The sequence below is a fragment of the Heptranchias perlo genome, chromosome 28, assembly GCF_035084215.1.
Source record: "Heptranchias perlo isolate sHepPer1 chromosome 28, sHepPer1.hap1, whole genome shotgun sequence".
Taxonomy (NCBI): Eukaryota; Metazoa; Chordata; class Chondrichthyes; order Hexanchiformes; family Hexanchidae; genus Heptranchias; species Heptranchias perlo.
This window is the reverse complement of record NC_090352.1, coordinates 134,799-161,119: the sequence shown is the minus strand read 5'-3', so window position 1 is coordinate 161,119 and position 26,321 is coordinate 134,799. Positions and strand designations below refer to the sequence as shown.

The window sequence follows — 26,321 nt, the reverse complement described above, 5'->3', positions numbered from 1 at the left end:
TCCTCATCTCAACTTGCTTTTCCACCTATCTTTGTATCATCAGCAAATTTGGCCACAGGACACTCTGTTCCTTCATCCAAGTCATTGATATATATTGTAAATAGTTGAGGCCCCAGCACTGATCCTTTTTGATCATCATCACCGGTCACTCTTTGGTCTCATCGTAAACCGTCTATGAGACCAAGTTCCCATAAACAGAGTGCTGACGGCTGGAATCGAGGTCAGGGAGAAACATCAAGCTGCTCCCAGACTGGGTCATCCTTGGTTAACATGGTGATATCAGATCAGCAACAGTCCAGTGGAACTCTCTGACACTTGGAACAAAACCGCGAATGGTCAACGCTAGGATCCTCTGCTGTCTAAGTATAATTGTTTGCTTGATACAGATATTCAGCTTTGCTGCTCTTTACAGAGGCATTTTGCAAACCCAAGGCAAAAATGGCAGTCAGTGGTGTCGTATTTTGGTGATAAACATTTTTTGGACCAATTGTGTCTATCGGCAGTGGTGACTGGGCCTTGTATTTTGTATAGTGTTTGAAACCTATGGCAGAAGTTGGTATGGACATAGTGTGGGGCCATTTTCTGGGTTTGCACCAGTGAAACAGAATCATGTCTCTCAGAGAATTGCAGACAGGTGGCCTGTGATCTTTCAATACGAATTGGTGGGGAGCAGAGCTCTTCACCAATACGTGCTCAGAAAATAGCCCCACTGTCCCAACTGTGCAGGCACTTTGTTTTGACCTAGGTCCGAGTGACTTACCAAAGGACATCAGCCCAGCTGAGACTACACTGCCAGCTCAGGGCTACATTCCAGCTTAGTGCCTCAACCTCATCGATTGTTTTGCCTGTTTTTGATGACTACCTTTTATATAATTATCTAGACAGCATATGTTGGTTGATGGTTGTTGCCGTACAATCGAAAGAGGTTAGCAGCACTGATTTGATCTTATTTTTCTTTGTTTTATTTATATATCTTATTAAAGACAGCATTGTTTTTGTTGATGTTCATTCTAAAGATTCTTGGGATAAAAATCTGAAAAAGGAGAAACACAGACCAGGCAGCGAAAGCAGACAACACCTGCAGTGTGAAAGGCTTCAGTTATTGTCTAATCCAACCTACTCCCGAGACAGAGCTGGAGACTATGTCCGAACTCACAGCGAGAGCTGCACTGCAAGGTGCTGAGAACACAACTATCTTAGCTGGAACTGGCACAATGGTGCAATTTGTGGGTCTTTACTGGACTCGGGAGTGGAAACCACTTTAAACACCACTTCTCTACAATGACATTAGCTGCTAGTCACATTGTTTCCCAGAACCAATCAGGCTCAGCTTCATTCCCATCGAGTATGGAGAACACTGAATGAAAATGAACGTGAGTGCTTTGTGATGTGATGGAGTGTGACAGGGATACAGATTGAAAAACTTCACCATTATTACATTTTTCCTGATTTGGCCTGAGACAATGAGATGATATTGAGTGTTATTTTCCCCTCTTGCAGTGGATTCCCAGTTCTGATCTCAAACCGTATTCCTGTTAACCTACTTCCCATTTTGTGGTTATATTATTTTGTGTTTTTTTTAAACCTGACCTGATGGTGACCCTCAATGGCCTTATGAAGATGACTCAAGAAAGAATAGCACAAGTACCTGAATAGCAAGTAGTTTTGTGGCTATCCCTATTTACAGGGCTCCTCAATAGAATCCCAACTCCGTCTACTGCTTAGGAATGGCATCACCGTACAATCTTCCTGTTCAACAACCATTCATACATTTCACTCCCAGTTGTTGTATTCTCAGCCGTGGCTCAGTGGTAGCACTCTCGCCTCTGAGTCAGATGGTCCAAGCTCCACTCCAGAGACTTCAGCACAAAATCTAGGCTGACACTTCCTAGTGCAGTACTAAGGGAGTGCTGCACTGTTGGAGGTGCCGTCTTTTGGATGAGATGTTAAACCGATATCTGCCCTCTCAGGTGGATGTAAAAGATCCCATGGCACTATTTCGAAGATCAAGAGTTCTCCCCGGTATCCTGGCCAATATTTATCCCTCAACCCAACATCATTAGAACAGATTATCTGGTCATTTATCTCACCGCTGCGTGTGGGACCGTGCTGCGTGTGGGTCCGTGCTGCGTGTGGGTCCGTGCTGCGTGTGGGTCCGTGCTGCGTGTGGGTCCGTGCTGCGTGTGGGACCGTGCTGCGTGTGGGACCGTGCTGCGTGTGGGACCGTGCTGCGTGTGGGACCGTGCTGCGTGTGGGACCGTGCTGCGTGTGGGACCGTGCTGCGTGTGGGACCTTGCTGCGTGTGGGACCGTGCTGCGTGTGGGTCCTTGCTGCGTGTGGGTCCTTGCTGCGTGTGGGACCTTGCTGCGTGTGGGACCTTGCTGCGTGTGGGACCTTGCTGCGTGTGGGACCTTGCTGCGTGTGGGTCCTTGCTGCGTGTGGGTCCGTGCTGCGTGTGGGTCCGTGCTGCGTGTGGGACCTTGCTGCGTGTGGGACCTTGCTGCGTGTGGGACCTTGCTGCGTGTGGGACCTTGCTGCGTGTGGGACCTTGCTGCGTGTGGGACCTTGCTGCGTGTGGGACCTTGCTGCGTGTGGGACCTTGCTGCGTGTGGGTCCTTGCTGCGTGTGGGTCCTTGCTGCGTGTGGGTCCTTGCTGCGTGTGGGTCCTTGCTGCGTGTGGGTCCTTGCTGCGTGTGGGTCCTTGCTGCGTGTGGGTCCTTGCTGCGTGTGGGTCCTTGCTGCGTGTGGGACCTTGCTGCGTGTGGGACCTTGCTGCGTGTGGGACCTTGCTGTGTGCTGGCACGTTTCCTACATTACTACAGTGACTACACTTCAAAAGCACTTCATTGGCTGTGAAGCATGGGGCATCCTGAGGTCATGAAAGGCGCTATATAAATGCAAGTCTTTCTTTCTTTCCATAGTACTGCCGGGATTTTGACCCAGCGACAATTAAGGAAAGGCCAATATATGTCCAAAGGGACATTGATAGATTCAGTGAGTGGGCAAAACTGTGGCAGATGGAGATCAATGTGGGGAAGTGTGAGGTCATCCACTTTGGACCTAAGAAAAATAGATCAGAGTATTTTCCAAATGGTGAGAAGCTAATAGTTAAAAAGGCTAATGGCTTTTTTCTCGAGAGGGCTGGAATACAAAGGGGTGGAAGTTTTGCTCCAGTTATATAAAGCTCTGGTTAGATCACATCTGGAGACTGGGTTCAGTTCTGGACACCGCACCTCAGGAAGGATATATTGGCCTTGGAGGGAGTGCAGCCCAGATTCACCAGAATAATACCGGGGATAAAAGGGTTAAGTTATGAGATTACATTTGAGCTGACCAACTCAAGAGGCAGTATCAGCACTCAATAAACAGATGTACTGCCATAATTTAGTCAATAATTCCTCTCCGGTTTGCAGTTTACTGGGCTTGTATTCTCTTCAATATAGAAGATTAGAGGGAGATATAATTGAAATGTTTAAGATGATTAAAGGATTTGATAGGGTCGATAGAGAGAAACTATTTCCTCTGGTGGGAGAGTCCAGAACAAAGGGGCATAACCTTAAAATTAGAGCTAGGCCGTTCAGGGGTGATGTCAGGAAGCACTTCTTCACACAGAGGGGAGTGGAAATCTGGAACTCTCTCCCCCAAAAAGCTGTTGAGTCTGGGGGTCAATTGAAAATTTCAAAACTGGGATTGATAGATTTTTGTTAGGTAAGGGTATTAAGGGATATGGAACCAAGGCGGGTAGTTGGAGTGAAGATACAGATCAGCCATGATCTAATTGAATGGCGGAACAGGCTCAAGGGACTGAATGGCCTCCTCCTGTTCCTATAAATGGGACTTCCACCAAACCTCCAGTGAAGTTACGGCAGTGGAGCAGGAGCAGCAACTCTGAGGAAAATCCCAGCAATTGTCCTCCTCATCTTTGAGCACAGCCCACCCTGCACAGTGAAAACACAGTCAGCAACACCGAATGAATCAATCGATCGGTGTGTCACTGCTTCTCCCCCACCCAACCCCGTCCCCCACCCAACCCCAACCCCATCCCCAACCCCATCCCCAACCCCGTCCCCAACCCCGTCCCCCACCCCGTCCCCAACCCAACCCCAACCCCATCCCCATCCCCATCCCCAACCCCAACCCCCACCCCCACCCCCACCCAACCCCATCCCCAACCCCCCACCCCATCCCCAGCACAACCTCCAACTCCAGCCCCAACCCCAACACAAACTCCAACCTCAATCCCAATCCCAACACAAACTCCAACCTCAATCCCAATCCCAACACAAACTCCAACCTCAATCCCAATCCCAACAACACCACAAACCCAACTCCAAGCCCAACAACACCCGAGCCCCGACCTCAACCACTTGCCCCAAACCCCAAATCTCAACCCCAACCCCTTCCCAGGAATAATTGCAGGGAGGCCCAGTTCAAACACAGATGTCACAGGTCAGGGAGGTAAGGAGTAGGCAGAGAGGGAGCTGGGTATGTGGAAGGCAGTAATTATAGGAGGGCCAGTCCAACCCAGTTCCACATTCAGTGGATAAAAAAAGACAAACTTCCAAAGCCCGAGCACTGAGTGCTTCTCATTAGTGTTTTCAGGTGTTAACAGAAAATAAACACTTGGCAAATTGCATCATTAACAATCCCTGTTAAGCATCTTCTTCACACCTGGAGACCCTCAGTTCCCGAACAGCAGCGAAAATAAAATGGGGACATCGACTCATTACTTGAAATCTCTGCCCCCTCTACGCTGCCCCATTCAATGTAATCTGTTACTGCGCTAAATGTAAGTTTCCTCGGCCTTTTCACCAGTGCAAACCTCACACCTGCCAGAGCCCCTCAGGGCTCATTTGCATATCTGCACTGTTTAAGTACACGAAAGTTTCCTGTGTTTACACCGCTCCTGCAAGCAGTGTAACTTTACACCCAAAAAGACCCATGGCTCCCCCACCACCTCAGGAGCTGGTGAACTGAAGAGGGAACCGAATTCACTGACCGATTACAGGCTTCCCAGCAACGATTTTAACCCTTTCCTTCACACTGTTTAATCACTGACACCTGCACCTCATTCACTGTGGTCTTTTCCCAGAAAATATTTTGGGACCCACGACTCACCCACCCCCAGAGTCGGGCTGCCCCCCGGGCCCGGAGAGTCGGGCTGCCCCCCGGGCCCAGAGAGTCGGGCTGCCCCCCGGGCCCAGAGAGTTGGGCAGCGAGGCTGGGGGTCTGACTCTTCCCGACGTGTGTATAAGCCGTGCTGTTCCTACAGGGACCTCCCCGAGGAACAGTGTGTCCGACTGCCGTCCCTCTTCAAGGATCCCATTGGGCGCCTCCACCAACTTCATCACAAAGATCTGCAGACTCGCTCCACTATGGCTGCTGCTCTGTCTGTAGGGACATAGGAACAGGAGTAGGCCATTCAGCCTCTCGAGCCTGTTCCACCATTCAATTAGATCATGACTGATCTGTATCTTCATTCCATCTACCTGCCTTGGTTCCATATCCCTTAATACCCTTACCTAACAAAAATCTATCAATCTCAGTTTTGACATTTTCAATTGACCCCCAGACTCAACAGCTTCCAGATTTCCACTCCCCTCTGTGTGAAGAAATGCTTCCTGACATCACCCCTGAACGGCCTAGCTCTAATTTTAAGGTTATGTCCCCTTGTTCTGGACTCCCCACCAGAGGAAATAATTTCTCTCTATCTACCCTATCAAATCCTTTACTTATCTTAAACAGCTCAATTAGATCACCCCTTAATCTTCTAACCCATTTAGCCCCGGTATTATTCTGGTGAATCTGGGCTGCACTCCCTCCAAGGCCAATATATCCTTCCTGAGGTGCAGTGTCCAGAACTGAACCCAGTCTCCAGATGTGTAGATGGGAAATGCACACAGATGTAAGACTTTTAATAAGATATAGATAGATGGCGGTTACTCAGAGCACACATGGTCATATAATAATAGTGATGTTGTGCATGTAACGTATAATATATTATCAAGGTCTAGAGCCAGTGGATAAGTCAAAGTTTGCTCTCACCATATGGTGTTCTGGTATTTTTACAGGTGTTTCAGGGATTGAATTCCATAACACTGTCCAGAAATTGAAGGTGTGTTGTTGAAATTTGCAGATGATACCAAATTGTGGGTGTAATTAATAATGTGGACACTGCACCGAAATACAGGAAGCCATAAACAGGCTTGGAGATAAATGGCAAATGAAATTCAATACAGCAAAGTGTGAGGTGAGTCATTTTTATAGGCGGAATAAGGAGGCCATTTATTCCTCGGAAGGTAAGAAACTAAATGGGGTAGAGGAGCGAAGAGAAAGACAAATACATTAATCACTAAAAGTAGCGAAATAAGTTGATAAGGCCATAAAGTGCAGACAAAATCCTGGGGTTCATTTCCAGAGGAAGAGAATGCAAAAGCAGGGAAGTAATATTAAATTTATATCGAGCCTTGGTTATGAAGGGATTCTGGTCCTTCAGTGACATCAGGGAGCACGATGGACTGCTTGTCTGAAATGTGCAGGAACTTCTTGTCACAAGGTCACAAGAAAATGCTGAGACTTCAAAGCAAATAGGTGTTAAAGTCACAAACAAGGACACAATGGCACAGACGATTGTCAGGACGAACTGTGTCAACAAACCCAAGGCTGTGGTGAAGTCATGTCTTTAAATCGACACCACTCGAATAGAGTGCACAAAACAATGTCAACAGAACACTTTAATCTATCGCTTTCTTAATCAGAGCATGTTTGATGTAGATGAAAAGCAGAGATAGGGTATAAAGGAGGCATGACTCCTAAGCTAAGGTGTGCAAGGAATCCTGAAGAAAAGAAGATGTCAGGGGACGTCTAGAAACACCAGTAAAGAAGGAACAGAAGTCGACGCCTCAGGCCAGCTCCCAAATCTGACAATCTGATCAACCCGAGAAAAAGAACGACTTGCATTTCCACAGTGCCTTCCACATCCTCAGGATGTCCCAAAGTGCTTTACAGCTAATTAAGTACTTTTGAAGTGTATTCACTGTTGTAATGTAGGAAACCTGCAAGGTTCCACAAACATCTGTTTTGTAGGTGTTGGTTGTGGGATAAATATTGGCCAGGACGCCGGGGAGAACTCCCCTGCTCTTCTTCGAATAGTGCCATGGGATCTTTTACATCCACCTGAGAGGGCAGACGGGGGCTCGGTTTAACATCTCATCCAAAAGACGGCACCTCCGACAGTGTAGCACTCCCACAGTACTGCACTGAATTTTGTGCTCAAGTCTCTGGAGCAGGGACCAGAACCTTCTGACTCAGAGGCAAGAGTGCGACTGAACCACAGCAGACACTAATTATACAGACTCTCGGTAGGATGGATGTGGACAAACCAATTGTAGGTGAATCCGGAACAAAGGGCATAAATATAAGATGGCTACTAACAGATTAATCATAGAATCATAGAAAGGTGACAGCACGGAAGGAAGCCATTCAGCCCATCGAGTCCATGCCGGCTCGATGCAAGAGCAATCCAGTTAATCCCACTCCCCCACCCTTTCCCCGTAGCCCTGTAAATTTTTTCCTTTCAAATATTTATCCAGTTCCCTTTTGAAGGCCATGATTTAATCTGCCTCCACCACCCCCTCGGGCAGTGCATTCCAGATCACAACCACTCGCTGTGTAAAAAAGTTTTTCCTCATGTCACCTTTGGTTCTTTTGCCAATCACCTTAAATCTATGACCTCTGGTCCTTGACCCTTCCGCCAATGGGAACAGTTTCTCTCTATCTACTCTGTCTGGACCCCTCATGATTTTGAATACCTCCATCAAATCTCCTCTCAACCTTCTCTGTTCCAAGGAGAACAAACCCAGCTTCTCCAGTCTATCCCCGTAACTAAAGTCCCTCATCCCTGGAATCATTCTAGTAAATCTTTTCTGCACCCTCTCTAAGGCCTTCACATCTTTCCTAGAGTGCAGTGCCCAGAATTAGACACAATACTCCAGTTGTGGCCGAACCAGTGTTTTATAAAGGTTCATCATGACTTCCATACTTTTGTACTCTATGCCTCTATTTATAAAGCCCAGGATCCCGTATGCTTTTTTAACCGCTTTCTCAACCTGCCCTGCCACCTTCAATGATTTGTGCACATATACCCCCAGATCTCTCTGTTCCTGTACCCCTTTTAGAGTTGTGCCCTCTAGTTTATATTGCCCCTCCTCGTTTTTCCTACCAAAATGTATTACTTCGCATTTATCTGCGTTAAATTTCATCTGCCACGTGTCCGCCCATGCCACCAGCCTGTCTATATCCTCTTGAAGTCTATCACTATCCTCCTCACTGTTTACTACACTTCCAAGTTTTGTGTCATCTGCAAATTTTGAAATTGTGCCCTGTACACCCAAGTCCAAGTCATTAATATATATCAAGAAAAGCAGTGGTCCCAGCACCGACCCCTGGGGAACACCACTGTACATCTCCCTCCAGTCCGAAAAACAACCGTTCACCACTACTCCCTGTTTCCTGACCCTTAGCTAATTCTGTTTCCATGTTGCTACTGCCCCCTTTATTCCATGGGCTGCAATCTTGATGATAAGCCTACTGTGCGGCACTTTATCAAATGCCTTTGAAAGTCCATATGCACCACATCAACTGCATTACCCTCATCTACCCTCTCTGTTACCTCATCAAAAAACTCTATCAGGTTAATTAAACACGATTTGCCTTTAGCATATCAGTGCTGGCTTTCCCTAATCAATCTACACTCGTCCAAGTGACTGTTAATTCTGTCCCAGATTATCGTTTCTAAAAGTTTCCCCACCACTGAGGTTAAACTGACTGGCCTACAGTTGCTGGCTTTATCCTTACACCCTTTCTTGAACAAGGGTGTAACATTTGCAATTCTCCAGTCCTCTGCCTGAGGCAGGGGTGGAGACGGGTGATGTTACAGAGGTGGAAGTAGGCGATCTTGGAGATGGAGCAGATATGGGGTCGGAAGCATAACTCAGGGTTAAATAGGATGCATTTGCAATTCTCCAGTCCTCCGGCACCACCCCCGTATCTACGGATGTTTGGAAGATTATGGCCAGTACCTCCGTAATTTCCACCCTTACTTCCCTCAGCAACTTAGGATGCATCCCATCCGGAATGGGTGACTTATCTACTTTAAGCATAGCCAGCCTTTCAAGTACCTCTTCTTTATTAATTTTTAGCCCATCCAGTATCCCAAATATATTTTCCTTTACTGAGACTCTGGCAGCATCTTCTTCCTTGGTAAAGACAGATGCAAAGTACTCATTTAGTACCTCGGCCATCCCCTCTGCCTCCATGAGTAGATCTCCTTTATGGTCCCTAATCGGCCCCACCCCTCTTCTTACTACCTGTTTACTGTTTACATGCCTGTAGAAGACTTTATTCTATTCTCATACTCTCTCTTTGCCCCTCTTATTTCCTTTTTCACTTTCCCTCTCACTTGTGTTATCATCCTGACATCTGTCATATGCCCCTTTTTTCCGTTTCATCTTACTCACTATCTCTTTTGTCATCTAGGGAGCTCTGGCTTTAGTTGCCCTACCTTTCCCCCTCGTGGGAATGTACATAGACTGTATCCGAACCATCTCCTCCTTAAAGGCCGCCCACTGTTCAATTACCGTTTTGCCTGCCAATCTTTGATTCCAATTTACCCGGGCCAGATCTATTCTCATCCCACTGAAATTGGCCCTCCTCCAATTGAGTATTTTTACTTTAGAGGGTCCGTGTCCTTTTCCATAGCTATTCTAAATCTTATGATACTATGATCGCTGCTCCCTAAATGTTCCCCCACTGACACTTGCTCCACTTGGCCCACCTCATTCCCTCGAACCAAGTCCAGCAATGCCTCCTTCCTCGTTGGGCCAGAAATGTACTGATCAAGAAAGTTATCCTGGACACATTTCAAAAATTCCTCCCCTTCTGTGCTCCTTATATTATTATTATTATCCCAGTCTATATTAGGATAGTTGAAGTCCCCAGTTATCACTGCTCTATGGCTTTTGCACCTCTCTGTAATTTCCCTGCAAATTTGCTCCTCTATCTCCTTCCCACTAGTTGGTGGCCTATAGAATACACCCAGTAGTGTAATGGCACCTCTATTGTTTCTTAACTCGAACCAAATAGAGTCTGTCCTTGACCCCTCCAGGACATCCTCTCTCTCCAGCACTACAATATTCTCCATGATCAATACTGCCACCGCAACCCCCCCGCCTTCTTTCCTTCCCTATCTTTCCTGAACACCTTGTATCCAGGAATATTTAGTACCCAATCCTGCCCTTTTTTGAGCCAGGTCTCCGTTATCGCCACATCATCGTATTCCCATGTGGATATTTGTGCCTGGAGCTCACCAACCTTATTTACCACACTTCATGCGTTTACGCACTTTACAGTTTGCACTGCTAACCCGTCTTAGACTTTCTTGTACTCTTTCTTGGTCTGATCCCACCTAATACTGTACTATTACTTGCTTTAGTGCTAGTTTTCTCCCCCAATCCTTTGTGACCCTTGTTTCTCCTTTCCATTGCTACGTCCTGGTGCCTATCCCCTGCCAAATTAGTTTAAACCTTCCCCCACAACACTGGCGAACCTCCCCGTGTGGACATTGGTCCTGCAGGACCTCATGCCCCTTACTACCTATGTCGTTCGTACCAACATGGACCACGATCTCTGGCTGTTCACCCTCGCCCCTAAGAATGTTCTGCAGTCGCCCAGTAACATCCCTGACCCTGGCACCAGGGAGGCAACATACTATCCTGGAATCACGTCTGCGGCCGCAGAAACGCCTGTCTGATCCCCTAACTATAGAATCCCCTATCACTATTGCTCTCCTGACCTTTCTCCTCCCCCCTGTACAGCTGAGCCACCCATGGTGCTGTGGACTTGGCTCTTGCTGCAGTCCACAGAGGAACCCTCTCCCTCATCAATGAATACTGGTTAGAGAGCGAGACGCACTGAGGGGACACCTGCATGACCTGCCTGGTCCTTGTCTGTCTGGCAGGCACCCAGTGCCTCTCTGCCTGCACTCTCTTAAGCTGCGGGGTGACCACCCCTGAAACGTGCTATCCATGTAGCTCTCAGCCTCGCGGATGCACTGCAGTGACGCCAGCTGCTGCTCAAACTCTGAAATCCGGAGCTCGAGCTCCCCCAGCTGATGACACTTCCTGCACCTGTGGGATCGAGGAAGAATTTCTTTACGCAGAGAGTGGCGACAATAGGAAACTCGCTGCCACATAGAAGGGTTCAAGCAGATATCCCCTTGCCTTGTTTGCCCTCCCCAAATGCATTACCTCACATTTCTCTGGATTGAATTCCATTTGCCACTTTTCTGCCCACCTGACCAGTCCATTGATATCTTCCTGCAGTCTACAGCTTTCTTCCTCACTATCAACCACACGGCCAATTTTTGTATCACCTGCAAACTTAATCATGCCCCCTACATTTAAGTTCAAATCATTGATATATATCACAAAAAGCAAGGGACCAAGTACTGAGCCCTGTGGAACCCCACTGGAAACATCCTTCCAGTCACAAAAACCCGACCATTACCCTTTGCTTCCTGCCACTGAGCCAATATTTGATCCAATTTGCCACATTCCCTTGGATCCCATGGGCTTTTAATTTTTTGACCAGTCTGCCATGTGGGACCTTGTCAAAAGCCTTGCTAAAATCCATGTAGACTACATCAATTGCGCGACCCTCATCAATCCTCCTTGTTACCTCCTCAAAGAATTCAATCAAGTTAGTCAGACACGACCTTCCCTTAACAAACCCATGCTGACTGTCCTTGATTAACCCATGCCTTTCTAAGTGACAGTTCATCCTGTCCCTCAGAATTGATTCCAATAATTTGTCCACCACCGAGGTTAGACTGACTGGCCTGTAATTACTCGGTCTATCCCTTTCTCCCTTTTTAAACAATGGTACAACGTTAGCAGTCCTCCAATCCTGCGACACCATGCCTGTATCCAGTGAGGATTGGAAAATGATTGTTAAAGCCTCTGCTATTTCCTCCCTTGCTTCTTTTAACAGCCTGGGATACATTTCATCCGGGCCTGGTGATTTATCTACTTTCAAAGATGTTAATCCCCTTAATACTTCCTCTCTCACTATGTTTATCCCGTCCAATATTTCACACTCCTCCTCCTTAATTACAATCTCTGCATCGTCCCTCTCTTTTGTGAAGACAGATGCAAAGTATTCATTAAGAACTATACCCACATCTTCCGCCTCCACACACAGGTTACCTTTTTGGTCTCAAATAGGCCCTACTCTTTCCTTAGTTATCCTCTTGCTCTTTATGTATTTATAAAACATCTTTGGGTTTTCTTTGATTTTACTTTTTAATGTCACCCCTGCACTTTCTATACTCCTCTAAGCTTTCTGCAGTATTGAGCTCTTGGTGCCTGACATAACCTTCCCTTTTTTGCCTTATCTTACTCTGTTTGCTCCTTGACATCCAGGAGGCTCTAGATTTTGCAGCCCCACCCTTTTTCTTTGTGGGAACATGTTTACTCTGAACCCCTTGAATCTCTCCCTTGAATGCCTCCCACTGTTCTGACACTGATTTACCTTCAAGTCGCTGTTTCCAGTCTATTTTTGCTAAATCACTTCTCAGCTTAGTAAAATTGGCCTTTCCCCAATTGAGAACTTTGACTCCTGTTCTATCTTTGTCCTTTTCCATAACTATGCTAAAATTAACCGAATTATGATCACTACCACCAAAATGCTCTCCCACTGATACTCCTTCCACCTGCCCAGCTTCATTTCCTAAAACTAAATTCAGAATTGCCCCCTCTTTTGTCGGGCTTGCTACATACTGGCTAAAAAAGTTCTCTTGAATGCAGTTTAAGAATTTTGCGCCCTCTATACCATTCACACTGTTTCTATCCCAGTTAATATTCGGGTAGTTGAAATCCCCTACTATCACTGCCCTATTGTTTTTGCTCTTCTATCTCCCTGACTGTTTGGGGGTCTATAGTACACTCCCAGTAGTGTGACTGCCCCTTTTTTGTTCCTTAGCTCAACCCATATGGCCTCATTTGATGATCCTTCTAACATATCATCCCTCCCCACAGCTGTAATTGTTTCTTTAACAAAATTGCCTCCCCCCTCCTTTTTTAACCCCTTCTCTATCTCGTCTGGAAACCCTATAACCAGGAACGTTGAGCTGCCATTCCTGCCCCTCTTTAAGCCATGTTTCAGTAATAGTTAATATATCATACTGCCACGTGTCTATCTGTGCTCTCAGCTCACCTGCCTTATTCATTATACTCCTTGCATTGAGGTATATACCATGGAGCACTGCCAAACTCATTTGTTTAGTTTCTAATCTTTGTTTCCTGTAAACACCAGCATAGACCAGTTGAGCTGAATGGCCTGCTTCTATGTTGTAGATTCTATGTAATTCTGTAAAAACTGCAAATAAGTGATCTTTATACATTATTTATAAACATTATTTATATATATATTACATATACTATTTATCTACAGTATTTATATACTATTTATATACATTTATACACATGGATACGGAATTGGCTAAGTAACAGGAAACAGAGAGTAGTGGTGAACGGTTGTTTTTCGGACTGGAGGGAGGTGTACAGTGATGTTCCCCAGGGGTCAGTGCTGGGACCATTGCTTTTTTTGATATATATTAATGACTTGGACTTGGGTGTACAGGGCACAATTTCAAAATTTGCAGATGTCACAAAACTTGGAAGTGTAGTAAACAGTGAGGAGGATAGTGATAGACTTCAAGAGGATATAGACAGGCTGGTGACATGGGCGGACACGTGGCAGATGAAATTTAACGCAGAAAAGTGTGAAGTGATACATTTTGGTAGGAGGAATGAGGAGAGGCAATATAAACTAAAGGGTACAATTCTAAAAGGGGTACAGGAACAGAGAGATCTGGGGGTACATGTGCACAAATCGTTGGATGTGGCAGGGCAGGTTGAGAAAGAAGTTAAGAAAGTATACAGGATCCTGGGCTTTATAAATAGAGGCATAGAGTACAAAAGCAAGGGGGTTATGATGAACCTTTATAAAACACTGGTTCGGCCACACTGGCCTATTGTGTCCAGTTCTGGGCACCTCACTTTAGGAAAGATGTGAAGGCCTTAGAGAGGGTGCAGAAGAGATTTACTAAAATGATTCTGAGAATCCCTACGTGGTCAGTTTTCGGTAAAATATTAAAATGCCTACGTGGCAAAGAAGCAGAATGCAAAATGGTTAGAAAGGGTTAATTAGTTAGTAACTGAGATTGGTACAGGTGGCCTGGCCCTCCTGCTGGGCCATATGTTTGCGTAGTCAGCAGGTTTGCATTGTCTCATCAATGTAGAGTCTTTGATGTGATTCAAGGACTGGTCTGAATGTCTCCAATATAGGTAACGAGCTTAGCCAAAGTTGAAAGACATTCCAAGTTGGGAGATAAGGAACAGAAGGGACAGGGAAGAACATTCCAAGTTGGAAGGTGAGGAAGTGTCCCCTTTGATGTCTAACAGCAGCATGATCAGCACATGGACGATTTATGATTGGCCGGAAATAATGTAACCTCGCATGGCAACCTATGCCCGGCTTATGATTGGTGTTGACCCTCGTTAAGTATGTTCCAACCCCTATTGATTTGTATAAAAACGTGTGGATTTCTGTATGTTTCTTGTTCTTGCTCTGCCAGCATAGAGGGACTCTATCAGGAGTCCAAATCAATGCTGCAGACTAAGAACCCTGCTATTAAAGTTGTGTTGAACTTTAAAATGTATTCAACTTCAGTTTTTACTGAACCAGACTGAGGGGAAAGAATCTGGATCGTCAATTCCAGGGATGAAGGACTTCAGTTACGTGGATAAACTAGAGAAGCTGGGGTTGTTCTCCTTAGAGCAGAGAAGGTTGAGAGGAGATTTGATAGAGGTATTCAAAATCATGAAGGGTCTAGACAGAGTAGATAGAGAGAAACTGTTCCCATTGGTGGAAGGGTCAAGAACCAGAGGACATAGATTTAAGGTGATTGGCAAAAGAACCAAAGGTGACACGAGGAAAAACTTTTTTACACAGCGAGTGGTTGTGATCTGGAATACACTGCCCGAGGGGGTGGTGGAGGCAGATTCAATCATGGCCTTCAAAAGGGAACTGGATAAGTATTTGAAGGGAAAAAATTTACAGGGCTACGGGGATAGGGCGGTGGAGTGGGACTAGCTGGATTGCTCTTAGAGAGCAATGGCTTCCTTCGGTGTTGTAACCTTTCTATGATTCTATTACATATATTATTCATATGCTTTATTTATATATTGTGTATACATTTATATATTATTTGTTATTCATACATTATTTATATATTTATTATAAATTATTTATCCATTATACTTCATTCATATATCATTTATATATTGTCTATATACATTATTTATAAGCATTATTTACACATTATTTATATACATTATATACTATTTATACATTAGATATTATTTGTTATTTATATATTATTTATACATTATTTAAACATCATATATACATTATTTATATGTTATATATATTTATTTTTATTTGTTCATGGGATGTGGGCATTGCTGGCAAGGCCAGCATTTATTGCCCAACCTTAATAATAATTTATACATAATATATTGTTATATATACATTTATATATTATGTATACAGTATTTATACACTATTTATATATACCTGCAACTCTTCTATGGCGTTAACTGGGGCAGGACACGGGTAACAAGGGCCCAGCAATGGCAGGACTATAGCAATAGGTAAATTTTAAAAATAAAAAATGCTTTTTAAAAACCCACCTGAGGCTGTAAAAGCTTTAGGTTGATAGTCACAACACCAACTGGCACAACATCAATGTCCCTTTGTAACTTTCTGCTCCCATCTACACTATTTACAGTGCCACCTAACTTGGATATTCCGCTGTCTATTCCTTCATCCAAATCATTCATAAATATAGTGAAAAGCTGAGGCCCCAGTACAGATCCCTGGGGGACACCACTAGTCACATCCTGTCAATCTGAGTACATACCCAATATCCCTACTCTCTCTCTCTCCGACCTCCAAACCAATTCCCTACCCATGTCAGTAGGTTGCCTCCAATTCCAAGTGCTTTCATTTTTGTTAACGGTTTCTTGTTTGGAATCTTACCGAATGCCCTCTGGAAATTAATATAAATAACAACCACAGACACTCCCTTATCCACCATGTTAGTAACTTCCTCAAATAATTCAACTAGATTAGTTAGACACGACCAAAAGGGGTGGGGGGTTAATATTTCTCCCCCCTCCCAAACAAAATAAGTAGGGTCGTGTGGAGCATAACAGCCTGCATAGACCAGTTGGGCCGAATGGCCTGTTTCTGTGTTGCAGGCTTAATGACTTACCCTTTACAAATCCATGCTGGCTCTCTTTGATAAGTTCATATTTGTCCAAATACTCAGTCACTCTGTCCCTAGTAACAGATTCTAGTAACTTCTCTACAGCAAACTTTAGACCAACAGGCCTATAATTTCCTGGTTTCCCTCTTCCACCCTTCTTAAATAGCGGAGTAACATTGGCAATTTTCCAATCCAAGAGGACAATTCCTGAATCGAGAGGGTTTTGGAAGATCATGACTAAAGCATCAGCAATTTCCTCACCTATTTCTTTTAATCCCCTGGGGGTGGAAACCATCGGGTCCTGGAGATTTGTCCATCTTTAGTCTCGTTATTTTCTCCATTACCATTTCTTTTACTTATGTTAAGTTGACTCCAGACCCCATGAAATCTCATGGCATCAGGTCAAACATGGGCAAGGAAACCTCCTGCTGATTACCACCGACCGCCCTCCCTCAGCTGATGAATCAGTCCTCCTCCATGTTGAACACCACTTGGAAGAAGCACTGAGGGTAGCAAGGGCACAGAATGTACTCTGGGTGGGGGACTTCAATGTCCATCACCAAGAGTGGCTCGGTAGCACCACTACTGACCGAGCTGGCCGAGTCCTGAAGGACATAGCTGCTAGACTGGGCCTGCGGCAGGTGGTGAGCGAACCAATACGAGGGAAAAACTTACTTGACTTCGTCCTCACCAATCCACCTGTCGCAAATGCATCTGTCCATGACAGTATTGGTAGGAGTGACCACCGCACAGTCCTCATGGAGATGAAGTCCCGTCTTCGCACTGAGGACACCATCCAACGTGTTGTGTGGCACTACCACCGTGCTAAATGGGATAGATTCAGAACAGATCTAGCAGCTCAAACTGGGCATCCATGAGGTGCTGTGGGCCATCAGCAGCAGCAGAATTGTATTCCAGCACAATCTGTAACCTCATGACCCAGCATATTCCTCACTCTACCATTACCAACAAACCAGGAGATCAACCCTGGTTCAATGAGGAGTGTAGAAGAGCATGCCAGGAGCAGCACCAGGCGTAGCTAAAAATGAGGTGCCAACCTGGTGAAGCTACAACTCAGGACTACATGCATGCTAAACAGTGGAAGCAACATGCTATAGACAGAGCTAAGCGATTCCACAACCAACGGATCAGATCAAAGCTCTGCAGTCCTGCCACATCCAGTCGTGAATGGTGGTGGACAATTAAACAACTAACGGGAGGAGGAGGCTCTGTAAACATCCCCATCCTCAATGATGGCGGAGTCCAGCACGTGAGTGCAAAAGACAAGGCTGAAGCATTTGCAACCATCTTCAGCCAGAAGTACCAAGTGGATGATCCATCTCGGCCTCCTCCGATATCACCACCATCACAGAAGACGGTCTTCAGCCAATTCGATTCACTCCACGTGATATTAAGAAACGGCTGAGTGCACTGGATACAGCAAAGGCTATGGGCCCCAACAAAATCCCGGCTGTCGTGCTGAAGACTTGTGCTCCAGAACTAGCCGCACCTCCAGCCAAGCTGTTCCAGTACAGCTACAACACTGGCATCTAACCGACAATGTGGAAAATTGCCCAGGTATGTCCTGTCCACAAAAAGCAGGACAAATCCAATCCGGCCAATTACTGCCCCATCAGTCTACTCTCAATCATCAGCAAAGTGATGGAAGGTGTCGTCGACAGTGCTATCAAGCGGCACTTACTCACCAATAACCTGCTCACCGATGCTCTGTTTGGGTTCTGCCAGGACCACTCGGCTCCAGACCTCATTACAGCCTTGGTCCAAACATGGACAAAAGAGCTGAATTCCAGAGGTGAGGTGAGAGTGACTGCCTTTGACATCAAGGCAGCATTTGACCGAGTGTGGCACCAAGGAGCCCTAGTAAAATTGAAGTCAATGGGAATCAGGGGGAAAACTCTCCAGTGGCTGGAATCATACCTAGCTCAAAAGGAAGATGGTAGTGGTTGTTGGAGGCCAATCATCTCAGCCCCAGGGCATTGCTGCAGGAGTTCCTCAGGGCAGTGTCCCAGGCCCAACCATCTTCAGCTGCTTCATCAATGACCTTCCCTCCATCATAAGGTCAGAAATGGGGATGTTCGCTGATGATTGCACAGTGTTCAGTTCCATTCCCAACCCCTCAAATAATGAAGCAGTCCGAGCCCGCATGCAGCAAGACCTGGACAACATCCAGGCTCGGGCTGATAAGTGGCAAGTAACATTCGCGCCAGACAAGTGCCAGGCAATGACCATCTCCAACAAGAGAGAGTCTAACCATCTCCCCTTGACATTCAACGGCATTATCATCGCCGAATCCCCCACCATCAACATCCTGGGGGTCACCAATGACCAGAAACTTAACTGGACCAACCATATAAATACTGTGGCTACAAGAGCAGGTCAGGGGCTGGGTATTCTGTGGCGAGTGACTCACCTCCTGACTCCCCAAAGCCTTTCCACCATCTACAAGGCACAAGTCAGGAGTGTGATGGAATACTCTCTATTTGCCTGGATGAGTGCAGCTCCAACAACACTCAAAAAGATCGACACCATCCAGGACAAAGCCGCCCGCTTGATTGGCATCCCATCCACCACCCTAAATATTCACTCCCTTCACCACCGGCGCACAGTGGCTGCAGTGTGTACCATCTACAGGATGCACTGCCGCAACTCGCCAAGGCTTCTTCGACAGCACCTCCCAAACCCACGACCTCTACCACCTAGAAGGACAAGGGCAGCAGGCACATGGGAACACCACCACCTGCACGTTCCCCTCCAAGTCACACACCATCCCGACTTGGAAATATATCGCCGTTCCTTCATCGTCGCTGGGTCAAAGTCCTGGAACTCCCTTCCTAACAGCACTGTGGGAGAACCGTCACCACACGGCCTGCAGCGGTTCAAGAAGGCGGCTCGCCACCACGTCCTCAAGGGCAATTAGGGTTGGGCAATAAATGCCGGCCTCGCCAGCGATGCCCACATCCCATGAACAAATTTTTGAAAAAAGTAAAAGTCTCAGAGGCAAATAGGTAATCGTGTCACTTACACTGGAGACCAAACATGCAAGCTTCAATCAGGCATTAAGTAAAATCAATAGAAATACATTAGCTTGACAAAAAAAATTATGGAAATAACGTGACAGAAAAAGTGTTACAGGAAGTAAGTGTTACATTTGGAGGAAATGTGACTATATGCAAGACTTTTAATTCATGTTGAGTTGATCTCCTGTGGCAGTGTATGAGGAGAGTCAAGACTAAGTGTAGTCTTCAGATGAAGTAGGTTAAATGGCAGGGGGTAACTGAACCGAAGGCACAGACCTAATTCAGTCCCCATTTTGAATTCATACATTCGGTCCTTATTTCCATATAATACATTGATATGATATAATTATTTATGGATAAGTAGCAAAAGTTCTGGGAACTTGAGAAGCAAAGGAATACAGTTGGTTTGAGCAAAGGGGTTGCTCTGCAGTACAGGTGACGAAGCAGAATGACAAGACTGTGGCATTATAGTGTCGGCTCTGGCAGGACGGTGTAATTACAGTGTGACCAGTTTACATAGGCAATTCTCATTATGAATGCAGACATGGGAATTTATAATGGGAAAAAGTTGACACAAAAGTGTGACAAAAATCTAACAGGAAATAACATGTTGTAGACAGGAAGTGTATGCAAATGTAAGATTTTTAATATATTATAGATATACATATGGAAAGAAATAGAATTATAGATAGATAAGAAAGATTAAGGATGAAAAAAGCTGTTAGGCTATCAAAAGTTTTTTGATTTTCAAAATTATCATGAAAGCAATTGACAATATTGATGTAAACAAACTGTTCCCTGTGTAACCTGTGTGAATGGGTTTGAGGGATAATTAGCTCTCGGCCTCCAGAGAGAAGGGATTGTGGTCGACAGTGAGATAGTCGGTGTGGAAACACTTGGCTCCTTTCAGCCCAATAATTTTCCTGGTCATATCAATTCTTCTATTTGTTAAAATACTGTAAAGGTACTGAAATATTATGAAGTTTTTCAGTTTATTTTGGGGGGAAATCATAACGGCTGATGTTTGGTGAGCTTTTACCTACTCCACTGATGTTATAAGAGGGTGATGGAAAGGTGAGGTGTGTCCTACCTTGCATATCCATCAACTCATCCAGGTCGGGCTGCAGTGGAGTGAGGTCAGGCTGGATGATGTCAGCATTGCTGGTGTACACTGTCAGAAATCAGAACAAAACCGCTCAGGAAAATCATTGCACACACTGAAAGAAAGAACAACAAACTTGCATTTATATAACACCGTTCACCACCTCAGGATGTCCCAAAGCATTTCACAGTCAAAGAAGTACTTTTGAAGTGTAGTCATTGTTGTAATGTGGGGAAACACGGCAACCAATCAGCACACAGCGAGCTCCCACAAACAGCAACGTGATAGCGACCAGATAATCTGTTTGTGACATTGGTTAAAGGATAAATGTTTGGCCAGGACACCAGAGAGAACTCCCCCATCTTTTTCGAAGTAGTGCCATGGGATCTTTTACGTTAACCTGAGAGGGCAGACGGGGCCTCGGTTTAATGTCTCATCCAGAAGCCGGCACTGCCAACAATGCAGCACTCCCTCGGTACTGCACTGGGAGTGTCAGCCTGGATTATGTGCTTAAGTTTTTGGAGTGGGACTTGAATCCATGACCTTCTGCCTCATGTGAGCATGGCACCCACTGAACCAAGGCTGACTCCCGTTGATTTCCAGTTGGAGAATTGCTGAAGGTGCCAAAATTTAACAACGTAGACAAGAAAATTCAGAGATAAAAAAATGGCATTCAGCCCATCAAAGCTCATCCCTCTAGTACATTAAATCTCCATCGTGGAACCTCGTACATCAAATAACCTCAATATTTCTGCCTCTATTACTTTGCCTTGTATATTATTCCAAACATTTCTCACTCTGAGTAAAGAACTTTTTCATTTATCTAAATCCATTCTATATTTACCATTCAATCCTTCTCGGCCTCCTCCTGAGGTCCCACCATCACAGATGTCAGCCGTCAGCCAATTCAATTCATTCCATGTGATATCAAGAAACAGCTGAGTGCAGAGGACACAGCAAAGGGTCATGGCAATATCCCGGCTGTAGTGCTGACCACCTGTGCTCCAGAACGAGCTGCGCCTCGAGCCAAGCTGTTCCAGTACAGCTACAACACTGGCATCTACCCGACAATGTGGAAAATTGCCCAGGTATGTCCTGTCCACAAAAAGCAGGACAAATCCAATCCGGCCAATTACCGCCCCAGCAGTCTACTCTCAATCATCAGCAAGGTGATGGAAGGTGTCGTCGACAGTGCTATCAAGCGGCACTTACTCACCAATAACCTGCTCACCGATGCTCAGTTTGGGTTCCACCAGGACCACTCGGCTCCAGACCTCATTACAGCCTTGATCCAAACATGGACAAAAGAGCTGAATTCCAGAGGTGAGGTGAGAGTGAACTGCCCTTGACATCAAGGCAGCATTTGACCGAGTGTGGCACCAAGGAGCCCTAGTAAAATTGAAGTCAACAGGAATCAGGGGGAAAACTCTCCAGTGGCTGGAGTCATACCTAGCACAGAGGAAGATGGTAGTGGTTGTTGGAGGCCAATCATCTCAGCCCCAGGACATTGCTGCAGGAGTTCCTCAGGGCAGTGTCCTAGGCCCAACCATCTTCAGCTGCTTCATCAATGACTTTCCCTCCACCATAAGGTCAGAAATGGGGATGTTTGCTGATGATTGCACAGTGTTCAGTTCCATTCGCAACCCCTCAAATAATGAAGCAGTCTGTGCCCGCATGCAGCAAGACCTGGACAACATCTAGGCTTGGGCTGATAAGTGGAAAGTAACATTCGTGCCAGACAAGTGCCAGGCAATGACCATCTCCAACAAGAGAGAGTCTAACCACCTCCCCTTGACATTCAACGGCATTACCATCGCCGAATCCCCCACCATCAACATCCTGGGGGTCACCATTGACCAGAAACTCAACTGGACCAGCCACATAAATGCTGTGACTATGAGAGCAGGTCAGAGGCTGGGTATTCTGCGGCGAGTGACTCACCTCCTGACTCCCCAAAGCCTCTCCACCACCGAGAAGGCACAAGTCAGGAGAGTGATGGTATACTCTCCACTTGCCTGGATGAGTGCAGCTCCAACAATACTCAAGAAGCTCGACACCATCCAGGACAAAGCAGCCCACTTGATTGGCACCCCATCCACCACCCTAAACATTCACTCCATTCACCACTGGCGCAACGTGGCTGCAGTGTGTACCATCCACAGGATGCACTGCAGCAACTTGCCAAGGCTTCTTCGATAGCCTCCCAAACCCTTGATCTCTACCACCTAGAAGGACAAGAGCAGCAGGTACATGGGAACACCACCACCTGCACGTTCCCCTCCAAGTCACACACCATCCCAACTTGGAAATTTATCGGCCGACCTTCATCGTCGCTGGGTCAAAATCCTGAAACTCCCTTTCTAACAGCACTGTGGGAGAACCGTCACCACACGGACTGCAGGAGTTTAAGAAGGCGGCTCACCACCACCTTCTCAAGGGCAATTAGGGATGGGCAATGAATGGCCTTGTCAGTGACGCCCACATCCCAACAACGAATAAAATAAATCCAAATTGCTATTTGAAATCTTTGTGTGAAAACTGTTCCCGGAGAGGAAATGTTAATAGAAAGCGGGGTAAATGAAGCTGAAGTGCAGATCAGCCATGGTCTAACTGAATGGTGGAACAGGCTCGAGGGGATGAATGGCCTCCTCCGGTTCCAACGTTCCAATTTTGGTATTTCGGCAGATGTTGGAGCAGGGGAGTGAAGTTCTCTTCAATTACCTGCAATTACCTGCAATTGAAGAGCTGCTCATTTCCTTGCCGTGCTCCATTTCATTCTCATCCCCCCCCCCGCCTCATCTTGTTGATGGCCCTCCTCCAATGGTGGCTCAATATGCAGTCCTTATTGCAGAGCAAAGTTTATAGCGGTGCTCCCTATAGGCTGTATTGGAGAAAACCACCAGACCTGTACAGGCGTCTGAATCATTGGGGGAGAAATTGGACCATTTTTGGGACATAACATGGGTGCAACGAGGCCCAATGTCGGGGACCAACGTCCTGTGCCCAAGGTCACCTGAGAAACGTCCAACCCAAAATCACATCAGGCCATTCTTCAGGCATTCCTGTCGGCTGCCTAAAACAGGGGTTAGGTCGGTTAAATATGTAAATGAGGGGCCCTAATACCTGTTTTAGGTATCCTCACAGAAGCTGGGCAGCGATGGTATTGGGTTTGCCCCACTCAGTATTCTGCAGCAGCCACTGCAGCCGAAGCAGCCGACATCAAATATTGGTGAGGATTTGAGAAAAAAATGTTTTAAAGAACCTTTGTGTGGAGCCAGGAGAAACTGTATTGCTGCCTCGACTCCACAGACATCCTGACGGTCAGAGAAGTGGACACGGGCCTGCATGTATGGCAGGTCATGTTGGTCACTACTTGAACATTATAGAATCATAGAATCATAGAAGTTACAACATGGAAACAGGCCCTTCGGCCCAACATGTCCATGTCGCCCAGTTTATGCCACTAAGCTAGTTCCAATTGCCTGCACTTGGCCCATATCCCTCTATACCCATCTTACCCATGTAACTGTCCAAATGCTTTTTAAAAGACAAAATTGTACCCGCCTCTACTACTGCCTCTGGCAGCTCGTTCCAGACACTCACCACCCTTTGAGTGAAAAAATTGCCCCTCTGGACCCTTTTGTATCTCTCCCCTCTCACCTTAAATCTGTGCCCCCTCGTTATAGACTCCCCTACCTTTGGGAAAAGATTTTGACTATCGACCTTATCTATGCCCCTCATTATTTTATAGACTTCTATAAGATCACCCCTTAACCTCCTACTCTCCAGGGAAAAAAGTCCCAGTCTGTCTAACCTCTCCCTGTAAGTCAAACCATCAAGTCCCGGTAGCATCCAAGTAAATCTTTTCTGCACTCTTTCTAGTTTAATAATATCCTTTCTATAATAGGGTGACCAGAACTGTACACAGTACTCCAAGTGTGGCCTCACCAATGCCCTGTACAACTTCAACAAGACATCCCAACTCCTGCATTCAATGTTCTGACCAATGAAACCAAGCATGCTGAATGCCTTCTTCACCACCCTATCCACCTGTGACTCCACTTTCAAGGAGCTATGAATCTGTACTCCTAGATCTCTTTGTTCTATAACTCTCCCCAACGCCCTACCATTAACGGAGTAGGTCCTGGCCCGATTCGATCGACCAAAATGCATCACCTCACATTTATCTAAATTAAACTCCATCTGCCATTCATCGGCCCACTGGCCCAATTTATCAAGATCCCGTTGCAATCCCAGATAACCTTCTTCACTGTCCACAATGCCACCAATCTTGGTGTCATCTGCAAACTTACTAACCATGCCTCCTAAATTCTCATCCAAATCATTAATATAAATAACAAATAACAGCGGACCCAGCACCGATCCCTGAGGCACACCGCTGGACACAGGCATCCAGTTTGAAAAACAACCCTCGACAACCACCCTCTGTCTTCTGTCGTCAAGCCAATGTTGTATCCAATTGGCTACCTCACCTTGGATCCCATGAGATTTAACCTTATGTAACAACCTACCATGCGGTACCTTGTCAAATGCTTTGCTGAAGTCCATGTAGACCACGTCTACTGCACAGCCCTCATCTATCTTCTTGGTTACCCCCTCAAAAAACTCAATCAAATTCGTGAGACATGATTTTCCTCTCACAAAACCATGCTGACTGTTCCTAATTAGTCCCTGCCTCTCCAAATGCCTGTAGATCCTGTCCCTCAGAATACCCTCTAACAACTTACCCACTACAGATGTCAGGCTCACTGGTCTGTAGTTCCCAGGCTTTTCCCTGCCGCCCTTCTTAAACAAAGGCACAACATTTGCTACCCTCCAATCTTCAGACACCTCACCTGTAGCGGTGGATGATTCAAATATCTCTGCTAGGGGACCCGCAATTTCCTCCCTAACCTCCCATAACGTCCTGGGATACATTTCATCAGGTCCCGGAGATTTATCTACCTTGATGCGCGTTAAGACTTCCAGCACCTCCCTCTCTGTAATATGTACACTCCTCAAGACATCACTATTTATTTCCCCAAGTTCCCTAACATCCATGCCTTTCTCAACCGTAAATACTGATGTGAAATATTCATTCAGGATCTCACCCATCTCTTGTGGTTCCGCACATAGATGACCTTGTTGATCCTTAAGAGGCCCTACTCTCTCCCTAGTTACCCTTTTGCCCTTTATGTATTTGTAGAAGCTCTTTGGATTCACCTTTGCCTGATCTGCCAAAGCAATCTCATATCCCCTTTTTGCCCTCCTGATTTCTCTCTTAACTCTACTCCGGCAATCTCTATACTCTTCAAGGGATCCACTTGATCCCAGCTGCCTATGCATGTCATATGCCTCCTTCTTCTTTTTGACTAGTGCCTCAATCTCCCGAGTCATCCAAGGTTCCCTACTTCTACCAGCCTTGCCCTTCACTTTATAAGGAATGTGCTTACCCTGAACCCTGGTTAACACACTTTTGAAAGCCTCCCACTTACCAGACGTCCCTTTGCCTGCCAACAGACTCTCCCAATCAACTTCTGAAAGTTCCTGTCTAATACCATCAAAATTGGCCTTTCCCCAATTTAGAATTTTAACTTTTGGGCCAGACCTATCCTTCTCCATAGCTATCTTAAAACTAATGGAATTATGATCACTGGTCCCAAAGTGATCCCTCACTAACACTTCTGTCACCTGCCCTTCCTTATTTCCCAAGAGGAGGTCAAGTTTTGCCCCCTCTCTAGTCGGGCCATCCACATACTGAATGAGAAATTCCTCCTGAATACACTCAACA

General features: G+C 45.9%; 1 protein-coding gene across 1 annotated transcript in view; it reads right to left on the bottom strand.

Annotated features, from left to right (window-relative positions):
• Positions 1 to 26,321, bottom strand: part of LOC137344767 (carbohydrate-responsive element-binding protein-like) — a 400,141-nt gene that overhangs the window by 255,200 nt on the left and 118,620 nt on the right. Inside the window, exon 5 of the mRNA XM_068007895.1 lies at positions 20,519 to 20,599. Coding sequence (XP_067863996.1) covers positions 20,519 to 20,599 — 81 coding nt within the window. The remainder of the gene's footprint in view (positions 1 to 20,518; positions 20,600 to 26,321) is intronic.